This window comes from Talpa occidentalis, unplaced genomic scaffold (genome assembly GCF_014898055.3).
Source record: "Talpa occidentalis isolate TD23 unplaced genomic scaffold, MPIMG_talOcc4v2.1 talOcc4.9, whole genome shotgun sequence".
NCBI classification, from domain to species: Eukaryota; Metazoa; Chordata; class Mammalia; order Eulipotyphla; family Talpidae; genus Talpa; species Talpa occidentalis.
This window is the reverse complement of record NW_023605305.1, coordinates 99,461,664-99,474,850: the sequence shown is the minus strand read 5'-3', so window position 1 is coordinate 99,474,850 and position 13,187 is coordinate 99,461,664. Positions and strand designations below refer to the sequence as shown.

The window sequence follows — 13,187 nt, the reverse complement described above, 5'->3', positions numbered from 1 at the left end:
ATGATGTTAATATGAATAACTCATAGTAATTGTATGTGTATGATGAGGATGAAATTCATATGATGGTTTATAAAGGGTATCTCTCTGAGATAAACAATGAGAAAATAATTCAGTTTTATAAATTCTTTGATAGGAAGGATGATGACGATAGATGACTGTAATGGTAGTAACAGAAGAAATCTGGCTTTTATTCTTATGTCTGTATTAACACATTCAATAGTTACTAATTTGAATCAATTTTACGCATCCTTATATTCACTATAGCATTAGTTTCAATTGTTAAGACTTGGAAACAACGAATGAGTGGATAAAGAAGATGTGGTATATACACAATGGAATAGTACTCAGCTATTTAAAAAATGAAATCTTTCATTTGCAACAATACGGGTATACCTAGAGGGCATTGCCAAATGGAATAAGTCAGACGGAGCAAGTTAAATACTGTATGACTTTACTCAGTGTGGAACATAAAGAAATAAAATCAGTATGTTAGATAATGAGAACAAAATGCTGGTTATTAGAGGGATGGGATGGTGGGTGGGTAAATCAGATATAGGGGATCAACTGTACGGTGGTGGAAGGAAATAAAATTTTTCTGGTATTCCTAATGCACTAGGTACAGCAGTCAAATTATAATGTTGTATACCTGAAACCTATCTAAAGTTATAAACCAAAACTATTTCAATTATTTTTTTTAATTCAAAGACCCTATGACGTTATTACTGTTAGATACATTCACAAATGAGGAAACTAAACATAAAATGTTAATTAAATTAAAGGTACTTAGTAAAGAAGAGGAAGAATCGAGATTTAACTCTATATTATACTATTCTACAGTCTCTTGATATGACTGTAATACTATAACTTTTACACTCTATTTACCCAAAAGTTAAATTGCTTACTTACAATACTCTAAGGATTGTATTGGAAATTACAGATAACTTAAGATACAATTACCTTTCTTGAGAAGATCACAGATATATTGGGAATAAATACAAATAAAGACATAGTTCTCACATACAGGTAGGTGGCAATTATTGAACACTTATTATGTATCAGGCTAAGTGTTCGCTAAGTGTTTCCCATTGATCAGCTATACTAAATCGATTATTATAGAAAACTACAAAACCAAGTTCTATTATCATTCCAGTTTTACAGATTAAAAAAAAATCCTGAGGCTTAGAAGGATGAAATACATGCTTTTAATGTCTTTGTACACCAACTCCAATGTTTTACATTCTTGAAGAGTTCGTTAGAAAAGTATGAGAAAACAGAAAAGGACTTTTCAGCCAGCAGGGGCAGGAGGAAGCAGGCAGTGATCAACCAGAGAAGACTTCACAAGGCATCTTTTTGAGTTGTGTCTTGAAAAATAAATAGTAGTTCATCTGTCAAAGAAGGGGAAGGACATACCACACAAATGGAAAAACATATGCAAAGTCATGAGGAAGAAATATCCTAGAATACTCAGGAAACAGAAGCAGTTCTACAAGAAGGGGACAGAATTAAAAGTAGGGAGTAAGAGATGTTCTTTATATGTCATACAAGGAGTTCGTACTTTATTCTGTAGGAAATGAGAAGCCTAAGAAGAATTTAAAAAATTTAAGTAAAGAGATTCGGTGTATACACTCACACACCCAAAAATATATCTATATATTTATGAAACACAACTAGCTAAGTGTGGAGGCTCCATTAGAAGAAATGTTTACAGGAAGATGATTCAAACCTTTTAGCTACAAAAGAAATGTACTACAAAAGAGATATAGGATGAGGTTTCATAAAGAAAACTTTATAGCTTATAAGTAGAATTTTTACAGGCTGCTATTACATAAATGTTTATGAAAAATCCAATAACTATACTATATAGTTGTTTTATTTTTTCAGAGGTAAACTGCCTTTTTCTAGACTTGTTCTAGGATTAAGGATACTTGGGTTCTAGATCTATTAGGTCCTTGAATTATTAGACAATGCATGTATTTTATAAGCCACTTTATCTCACATATAAGCTGTTTGCTTTTATGAAATTATTTTTTGCAATCAAAGACAATACCTATAGTCAAGAAAATAATCATTAAATATTTACCTTAGTAATAATCCTGTAAGTAATAAAAGTTTCAATTGTAGTGACATGGCTTTCAGGTTCATCGACTGTAATGAAGATATCTTTCATATCTTGCTCATCTTCAAACTTGATTTGGTTGATCATGGATAAAGGGGATGTTGGCATTGTAGGGCTGAATGAATTTATGTCCATAAATGAGGCATCCTGAGAATAACACATTCAAAAATTATTGTCAATAGAAAAAAAAGTTAAAATCCTCCTTATCTAGACACCACCAATAGTAATACAATGTTAAGAACAAAGAAGGATAAGTGGACTTCTGGTTAAATAGGGTATGTTGAACCCATATTTCTATCTCAGCTTCATCTTAAAATCTCACTTAAAAAATAATATCAAAGAAACAAATGCAACAAAAAATGGGATAAAAGATCAAGATAAAAAGAAGAGAGAGAGCAGAGTGAACTTCCTTTTGGAAACTGAAAATCTGATTACCAACAGGTAGCTATTAATAAAATGGAAATAAAGGGCCTCCCCTAGAGGCACAGTGGTTGGGCGCTGGCTTGATCCCCAGCCACCGGCGAGGGTCCCACATGGCACGTAGACCTCTCCTGTCGCCCGCTGCTCCCCTCAGCAGTGTATTTCATCAGTCTGCCGGTTCTGCTCCCCGCTCTGGCTCTGGTGAATCCTCCCACCCTCCCGTGCCTCTGGCCTGTACCCCAGCTCTTGTATAAATAAATAAATAAATCTTTAAAAAAATGAAAAAATAAAATGGAAATGAAGAGTTAGCTGAAAAATAAACCTAGGAAATAAGGATAAACTAGAAAGATGAAGGTGTATTTATGACAGAAAATCCCCAGAGAGAAGTAAGAATTAGAAGCACCAGAAACCTGTGGACATTGGGTTTTAGAAGAACTGAATCTGGAGGATGTTGAAAAGCTAACAAAACAAAAGAGCAAGAACCGCAGATTCCATCACCAAACCCAAGCAATCAGGTGATGTATCATCCCCAATTTTGTAGAAAACCCAAAGAATACTTTCTGAGGTGTTTCTGAGCTCGAGTGTGCAAAGCAAAATGGAGAGTTCCATTCATGTTGTCACAAATGGCAAAATTCATGTTCTTTTACAATTAAGCAGGATTCTACTGAGCATACAGAGCCCATCTTCTTAATCCAATCATCTTTTATCGGTCACTTAGGTTGTTTCCAGACTTAGGATATTGTAAAAAATACTTTCAATGAACATAGCAGTGCATATTTCCCTTCAAATTGACATTTTTGCACTCTTTATATACCTAGGAATAGAATTGCTGAATCACAGCTGGATCAATTTTAAAAATTTGAGAAACTTCCATACTGTTTTCCATAGAGGCTGGACCAGTCTACATTCCCACCAACAGTTGTATGAGAGTTATTTTTTCTCAACCTCCTCACCAACACTTGTTGTTTCTGGTCTGGTTGATACGGGCCATTCTCAAGGGTATAAGGCGGTATCGCTTTGTGGTTTTGATTTGCATGTCCCTGATGATAAGTGATGAAGCACATTTTTTATGTGTCAATTGGCCATCTGTATGTCTTCTTTGAAGAAGTGTCTAGTTAGCTATTCTGCCCATATTTTGACTGAGATATGTGTTTTCTTGTCATTCAGCTGCATCAGTTCTTTGTACATTTGGGATATAAGCCACTTATCAGATGTATGATGTGCAAATGCTTTGAGAAAGTATTTGAAAACTAAATGATCTAGGGCCCCCCTGGTGGTACAAGGGGTTAAGTCTCAGTACTATGAAGCTATCTGCAGTCACTGCAGCACAAGTTCAATCCCCAGCCAGGAGATAACCCAGGGAGCTAATATGGTGCAGCAGACCTCTCCTGTCTTGCCTGCTGTTCCCCTCAGCAGTGCATTTCAGTAGATCCGCCTGTTCTGCTCCCCACTCTGTCTCTGGTGAATCCTCTTACCCCCTCTTCCCCCGCACCTCTGGTCTGCACCCCAGCTCTTGTATACATAAATAAATTCTAAAAAAAAAAATTAAACAACCTAAGTAGACAGTTCCTAAATAAAAGGAATTAAAAAAACTAAGAAGAAAGTTGTTCTTGCAACTGGAGTATTTCCAGGTTGACAGGGATTATTAAACCTCCTCAAAATGAATGGAACAATACTTCTACAGCAGACAGTACTTCTACAAGCATCCATCACCACAGCACATCATGGTAGCAGAGATTTTTTCAAATTCTTAAAGTCCACAAAGACTACAAATAGGTAAAATACAATAGGAATCATAGAAATCAGAATGGCATCATATTCAATGGTAACACCACTGGAAACTGAAAGACAATAAAATAATATCTCACAATCTTGGGAAGAAAATATTTCCATGCAGACTTCTATAATATACAGCCAGGTAAATTCTAATTTTAAGTAGAACAAAGTCATTTCAGATATGAAGGATTTTAAAAACTGACTTCCTAGGCACCCATTCTTTGGAAACTTCTTTACTTTTCCAAAATATAGGCATATGCTATGAAGGAAGAAATAAGATCTAAAAACAGTAATTTAAATGAAAGGAGAACTAAATAAAATTCTCTGGTTGACAGTGAAAAATGGGTTTTAGTCCTCTCTCTACCATTGACTAAATAGGTAACCTTGAACAATTAATTCAGTCTTTCTAGCTTAAATTAAGGAGTTGAACTTGAAAATCTCCAAAAATCTCTTCCAGTTCAAAGGCTAAAGTAACACAACTTCCAAATGTATCAAGCGTAATATATGCAAATAAGCATAATATAGCAAAATTCTGATATTTTAAGAAAGGGTGCTTTCTTATGGTACTATAAATGGAAAAGGATTTAATCATAATATGAACTCTCTTTTTTTTTTGCAAAAAAAAAAAAAATCCATACAAAAGTTAGTTATATGAGGGTCCTCCCTGGAGGCGCAGGGGTTAAAATCTCAGCACTATTGCCAGCCACTGTGGCCTGAGTTCGATTCCTGGCCAGGGAGCTAACCCACATGGCACAGGAGACCTCTCTTGTCTTGCCCGCTGCTCCCCTCAGCAGTGTATTTCAGTAGATCCGCCTGTTGTGCTCCTTACTGTGTCTCTGGTAAATCCTCTCACCCCCTGCACCTCTGAACTACAACACCAGTTCTTTTATGCATAAATAAATAAAATAAATCTTGTATTTTAAAAAGTTAGTTGGTGAACTGTCATATAGCAATTGGTAATCCTCTTCAATGCAATAATACAAAATTATGGTAGACAAAGGAAGCAACAATAATATCAATGATTATTTAGATTAGAGGGTTCAGATTATTGTGATTACAAAGTGACTTCTAAAAGGAACATACAGGCATAAATTGGATCAAGCACTAGAAGACAAATTACAGTTGGATTAATTAGATACACAAAACAGAGAGGCAACAAATGGTTGCAACAAAAGCCTTTATTGATAGATACATTAAAGGCTATCCATATGTTAGACTACAAAAAAGAGATTAAAGCTAATGTTTTAGAAAAATATATAGTAACTTGAACAAAGGTTCACAGTACTTTATTAAGAGAAAGTTGCAGTTTATAAAATTTGTATACATAAGATTCTACTGTGTATAAGTGTACTTACATATGTGTATGATAGGGACAAGAAGGCAGGAGAAAAAGTTTTGGTGTGGGGAGAGCAAAGAAAGAAAAGTGCAGATGTTAAAACTTAGAAGTGACACACACAAAAAGTTAACAGAAGTTATTCCAGATGTTGGGACTGCTATTTGAGCTTAATATTTTCCCATGTGAGTTTCTGTATTTGTAAATATTCTAAAATAAGCATACATTATTTTGAAAAAAATGTTGAAATTGTTAGTCAACACTGTACACAATGTTTCAGAGACAGTAGAACTATTGTGATAAGCAAAAAGAGTTGTCTAGACCGTTCTGGCAGAAGACTCTGGATTACATTTGACTTTTTTAAAAATTCATCAAAGCTGCACAGTTAAATAGAAAATTTTAAAGGATGTCTGAAATCACATTAAAATGGGCTTGTCAAAATAAATTATGAGATGCTAACACAATGGAATACCAAGCAGCCATTAGAAACAGAATTTAGAGGATCCAACTAAATGTGCAATTAGCATGTACAAAAGTCTCTCAATAACCATTTCATATAAATACTAGTTTTTTAAGCTGACAAACTTTAATTTGATGGGCAAATGTACTTTTAAATTTCACTGACATTGAATACAACCATGTGCTTTGGCATTCTTTGTTGTCAACCTCTTAACTCACCACAACCCACTTCTTTTACCTACTACATAATTTAGCATTCTATTTCTTCTACTTAAAATGCATCCTTTTGTAGAGTGGAAAGATCTGCATGAATTTACAAAGGCTCACAATTCCAATGAGTGTAGTGTGGTGTCATAGAAATACGCTTCAATATCCTGCAAAGGAAGAAAATTACAGGCTGAAATTTAGCAACATCCAAGATTTCAGTAGAAGGATTGAAATTACTATGAATCACTCAAAAACATTCTTAAAACCTCAATAACACTGACTATCCAAAGTGTTTTATATTCACTTAAAAAAGGGAAAGAAAATATACTGACAATAGTTAAAAGATTTACATTTGGACAGGAATAAGTGAAGAAAATAAATGTTTAACAAGATCCAAAGAAGCAATTAACAACAACAACAAAAATTCCATATAACCTTTTGTGGTTGATGCTTTTTAGGAGTAACAGATCACTGAAATGTGTTCTTTCAGAACAAAGGTCTCCCTTCCACAATATGTTTGCCTCATTCTCCTGCTAGTTCTGTCGCACTCTGTCTCATTTATGCATTCTTAGTATTTGGATTTATGTCCATTATCTTATGCTCTTTTACATCACGAAAATACATCTTTTTGTTTAAGAGATTAAAGCAAAAGGCTGATCATCTATGTAGTAAATCTCTACTTCGTAAATAATACTGAATACCTTTTCCAATACCTTGCATAATGAAAATAAACTCTCTCTCTCTCTCTCTCTTTCTCTCTCTCTCTCTTTTATGCAACAAAAAATGTTGGGATGATTTCAGGCTGAGATTTTAATTTATGTAACAGAGAAGTTAAATACTCAAGAATTACTATCTTTTATCCTTACTCCAAACCAACAACACATCCACTATAAAATTACTTGTTATTTTGCTGAAATAAATGGACATTAGAATTATTAACATGATATTGAAATTTACTGCAAACTCACTTTCAAATTAAATGCAAGGCTTTTTTTTTTTTGTTGTTGATAATTTTGGTTTATTGTCAGGATATGTTATGGGTTGAACTGTGTCTTCCTCAAATATGCTAAAGTCCTAAGCCCAGGTCCTCAGAATATAACTTTATTTAGAGATAGGGTCTCTATACAGGTAATCAAGTTACAGTGCAGTCACTGGAAAAAAAACAAAACAAAACAAAACAAAACAAAACAATGCAGTCACTGGAATAAGGCCTAATGCAGTATGACCAGTGTTCTTATAAAAAGGGCACAGAGACATTGCAGAGGGAAGACCATGTTAAGGGACACAGGGAGGCATGACCATCTCTACGCCATGTTGAAATGGCTGGAACAGTTCCTTCTTTCACAGCCCTCAGAAAGAGCCAATCCTGCTAACACCTTAATTTCAGACTTGTACCTTCCAGAAGTGAGATAATGAATTTCTGTTTCAGACACCTAATCTGTGGTGCTTGGCCATGGGAGCCTTGGCAAACTAGCAGTATGTCTATACACAGAGTTGTATACAATTAAAAAAGGAAGGACACGAGTAGGAAAGAAGGAATATTCCACCCTTGCACCATTCATTTTTTCTTTTAAACTGGTTACCAATAAACTCGTCATTTCTGAAAACAATTTTTGCCTCCTGTCTTTAGTGCTATTAGATGGTTCCAAAGTTCCACCACTGAAAGAAATAAAATATATAGCTGAAATTTAAAACAACTGCTTGCCAATATTTGAGTAATTCCAGAGATAAACACCAAAAAACAGCAGGTTAAAAGGTGAGATGTCACCTCTCTAAGAGTATCCTCCATTAATATCCCTCACTAAAATGCCACGCAGGAGCATCTCATAAATATAACATGAATTACTCTGATAATACTAAATTGCATCTACCATCTGTGCACAAACAGCTATTTTCTTTTCACAAGTAGAGGGGGAAAAAATCAATGTGAGAAGTGTGATAAATCAGAATACTGGCATGAAAAGGCCATGCAAATAAAATTGCTGATGCACAAGAAACACGTACACCAACAGACATCTGGTAAAAAAGCAACTTAAAGTGGAAAGAGTTTGAGAAACCATGTCGTTATGAGGGACACTCATCTTGATGGGCCTAAATTTAGACTCAGCAGCTGTGTTTTGGTTTACAACTCCTTCCAATCTGCCTGCTTATAATAATAATAAAAAATTAGAAAGGCCTTCCATGGAACTTGAAAATGTGATTGGGGGAAAAGCCAGCCTGTGTGATGTTCTATAAATGGGTATACAACACCCTAATCTTGTTTGACATAATTTCCAGTGCATGCAGAATATATACCCTTGTATGCATATACCATAATTTATTCATTCATTTTTCGTTTCTAGTGTTTTCTATTTTCCAGCAGTATGGCCTCAAATGTACTTGAACTTCCTCAGTATATACCACCACAAAGCTAATATAGTGACCACAGAAATTTTTTATGTAATTTTGATATACTTTTTCCTTCTGGTAGAAAAAAAGGCTGTGGTATATTAAGAGGAAAACGTTCCTGTGGTCAGGCAGGGTTAAACTTAATTTACGTTTTCATGTACATCAGTTGTGTGAAACTTGGTCACTTTTCTAAGATTCAGTTTCACACTTGTAATCCATCAGAGAGGCTATATTTCACCTCGGATCAAAAAGAATCAAAATGATAAAAAGACAATAATAAATATGATGTACACACTGGCTGCATGAAGGCATTATGGAAATTATCTTAAATAAATCTTACAAAACCCTAGAGAGTATGTTCTACTTCTTCCCCCTCCCTTTTTTTTTAATCAGGTAGCAATACTATTGTGAGGCTACGCTTTATCTCCTATTTTTAGATAAGAAAATACAGAGGTAAAATTACTCATTCCAACTATATTGCTGTTAAGTAGAGGACCCAACATCTGACCTCCTGATTGCCATTAAGTCAGATGTACATCAAGATATGATATGATGATCCTGGTCCCTGAGAGTAGTCACTTTATACAGTATCCCATGAAACTAAATAGAAATCTAAAGCAAGAATAAATCAATTTCTGTAGTTACTATATAGTTATTTTAGTACACAAAATCTGAGGACTTACAAGCACATTCAAGGCATTGTTGATGGAAACAGAACACTGGAAACAGAAAAATGGATACTTAAGACTTGTATATACAAGTTTCCACATGTTGCACAGCAATGACACAATGGTAACTGCAAGAATAGTGAACAAATCACATAAACTAATTAGCAGGGAAAAAAGCAAATCAGAGAAGGATCACACAGGATGGTATCATTTTTAAAAGGTCCTTAAACTTATAAAGTCCAAATATGCATCAATCCTTAAAATATTTGCATATATATAAACTTTTATAATAAACAAACATGATAAATACAAAATTCTCATTATCTTAAGGAGACAGAAAGAGTTGAGGAGGGGCATACGGGGAATGTAAAATTTTGGGTTGTTTTATTTTAAGTTGAGTGGTGGATGCAGATATACAGATTGTAATATTCTATTATCAGGGGTCTGCAAATATTTCCTGTGAAGGATTAGACTGCAAATTTGGGATTTAAGGTAATCTGGTCTCTGTCACAATTACCCATCTGACTGTAATGTGAAAGCAGTAATGGACAATATGTAAGTTGGCTATATGCCAACAAAACTACATTTGTAAAAAATTAGGCTGATCATATTTGGCCAGAGGTTGTTTGTTGCCCCTGTTTATGCTACAGATATTACACAGAGAGTTGTATAATATTTAGCAACAGATAAAGTACATAGGCAGGTATACGTTTGTATACATGAATTTATTTTATAGCAAAAATAATTTTAAAAGTTTTAAAAAGGTATGTTCAGATAGAATAGTTATACTCTTGATTATGAAAATTGTCCATTGATATTTTCAGGATTTTCATGAAACTTTTAAATAACAGAAATACAAATAAAGTACCATTGGCAGATATAGGAGAAAATATGTACATTTCAGATTCTTAGCATTTGCATTTTTAGGTCCATTATTATATACTCAGATATACAGATACACACACATTCACCATTAATGTGTTTAACTGCAACAGTGAACGCTATTGCACATGCAAGCAAGGACAAATAAATCAGGTAAAATGCGAAGGTTAAAAGACAAAGGTCGGTACTCTGTATCCTCCAAACCATTGCTACAGTTTATATGTGTGCCTCAGTAATATGTAATATTACTGCACATCGAAGATATTTAAAACCATGAAGGTTAAATTCACAAGGGACAACTGAAATTGTCTGAAAATAAATTTTGGGATGCAGCACTACTTACAACAGCTAGGGCAGGGAAACAACCTAAATCTCCATCGATAGACAACTGGATCAAGAAAATGTGGTTTGTGATACAATGGAATACTATTCAGACACATGCAAAGACAAAAATGCTGCCATTGCTAGCAAAATGTGTAGTAAAGAAGTCAGAATGACAAAGACAAATATCAGATATTTACATAGCAGATGATTCAACGAAGTAAAATACCTGTAAAAACTAAAGGACACAATAGACATAATGAGTTTTCTGAGGTTTGGGGGTAGCTGGGTAGGGAGAAAGAACCATGGGGATATAAGGGATGTGGTGGGTGGGGAAAAAGAGAAGAAAATTTTGGAAAAAATAAGTTTTGGATACTGGATACAGATATGAAACATAACCTCAGTTAAGCACTTATTGTGGATTTAGTGATAACTGCCTAGAAGCAGAGAAAGCCAGCAAAAATAATTATTCTAACCAGAACTACTGCAGAGGTTGAATGTATGTTCTATGGGGAGTAACACTCCAGACCCAACTCAGGAATTAATAAGAAATGGCTTCTAAGGAGTACAACCAGTTAGTAGTATATTTATTAAGCAATACTAAAATGGATTCTGGCCTACAGCAAATTAAGACTACTCCCTAATAGAAAGTGCTGACTGTGTAGATATTCTGAATTGCGTTGATATCTAGCCCAACCAACAAACTTACAGAACATTTCTGAAGAGACTTAACATATGGTTATAATATATCAGAAGTACTAATGGCCAATAAAGCAACTGTATACTAAGAATATTCTTATACCCTAGTATTTCTAAATAGATTGGTAGGGACACATGTAATTGTTGGGGGGAGAGTATGTCCTGAATGAACTCCACACACTAATGTTTTATGGGCTCCGTCCCCACCGCCATGCCAAAGAGATCCCAGGTGCCAAGGGTTACAAATCCCATCATGCCATGAATTTGCCATGATTCTTGGTTTCCTGAAGAGGGGCAGACTGCTGGGAACTAAGGAGTTAAGCAGCCAAGCTTGGTATAAAACTGAATACATGTGAGCTGTGTTCTTTGGGGTGCCAGCTCAGAGTGTTACCAGCAGGATGCATTCATCCACTAATCTCTCTCTCCTTTTTTCCAACGTGCCCCATCTTTTCCTTTCCCCTTTGTAAACAAACCTTGTACTAACCTTCCTCTGTGTGGCTGCAGGTGAGTCTTGTTCTAAGTTATTTTTCTAGCTAAGAGATGAGGATTCACACTCAAACCATTCCATTTCCTTTTGAGGTGGCCCTGTAACATAATGACTCATTCAAAGGGGGAAAGCCACATGCATAATGTACCACTGAAGAGGATAATGGTAACAACGGTAAGATTCTTGTAACAACAATAAATGCAAAGCACATGCTTTAGTTAATTCAAATGAAAAGTATCGTATCTCTTAAATTTCCCCCCACACTTTCAAAACAAGTTAAAAACACTAATCTTACATATTAGCAAATACTTAAGAGTTTTCTAAGTGCCAAGAACTGTGCCTACACCATATACTTGCATCATTTCCTTTAATTGACTCGACAACCTCATAGAAACAACACAGTGAACATTGTCTACATTTTACAGATAAATAAACCTGTGCTATGGAGATGACAACAATGCTCTCAAAATCAGAGCACAGACTCAACCACACTACCACTACCGCATTCATATGCACACACAAGAAACACCTACTGTAGCAGTTTTATTTCACTTATCAAATGGCCACTGAATGTCAACCACGTGTCAGGTACTGGGCTGGGATACCACAGGGTGACAACCCACATGGCTCCTGTTATCAGGAAGCATGTGCTTGTGAAGTTGAGGGAGAGGGTAATAGGTAATAAAAAAAAAAAGAAAGACTAAAAAAGATAATTGCAGAGATGATTAAATGTTGATAAGTAAGGAGTAAGTTCCAAAGACAGTAGTGTGTGGGTTGCTGGGTTAAAGGGCTAAGGCAAGGAGCAAGAGGAATGCTTTTGACAGAGCCACTAGAGGAGTTGTCTTTATGGAGGTAATGTGAAAAGGAGTTGACCACAAAAAACACTGAGGAAAAGAATTCCAGTCACGGGAACCAACATGGTCTAAGGCAGGGAAGGTCTTAGAATGTGCAGGACCAGAAAGGATCAGGTTTGGAGGAAGGTATAGCCAACAAAACTCATCTGTGTCCAAACTGCAAGTATTCACATTTCTTGAAAACACAGAGGTAAGATTCGATGATAAATGAATCTTACACCTGAAAATCCCAAAGTAAGACATTGTTGCACAACCAGAGATTTTTAGGGATTTATATGCTCATACTCATAAGCATTGGGCAAACAGGGGTTATCAATCATGACTGATGCCTTTCCACTTACCTCAATTATACTTGGGTAAATTTTTGCCTATTGAAAAACACTCTGTTTTTAACAGTCTTTAGAAAAAATTAGTTTTCCTTATTCAGAAAAGGCCAGCATGCCATCTGCCCAAAACTCTGTGCCATTTGCCACAAAACCATAAGGGAGACAGCAGGGTTCCTCCCATGAACCTCTTGTCTGCTGATGACAGGTCAACTGTTAGAAGACTTTCAGTGTCTCCTTATGTAAAGAAAATA

General features: G+C 35.3%; 1 protein-coding gene across 2 annotated transcripts in view; it reads right to left on the bottom strand.

Moving 5' to 3' along the window:
* Positions 1 to 13,187, bottom strand: part of SNX7 (sorting nexin 7) — an 83,373-nt gene that overhangs the window by 58,846 nt on the left and 11,340 nt on the right. For both annotated transcript variants that reach the window (XM_054691849.1, XM_037498993.2), the window contains exon 2: positions 2,081 to 2,263. In XM_054691849.1, the coding sequence (XP_054547824.1) occupies positions 2,081 to 2,251 (171 nt within the window). In that variant the 5' untranslated portion in view covers positions 2,252 to 2,263. The remainder of the gene's footprint in view (positions 1 to 2,080; positions 2,264 to 13,187) is intronic.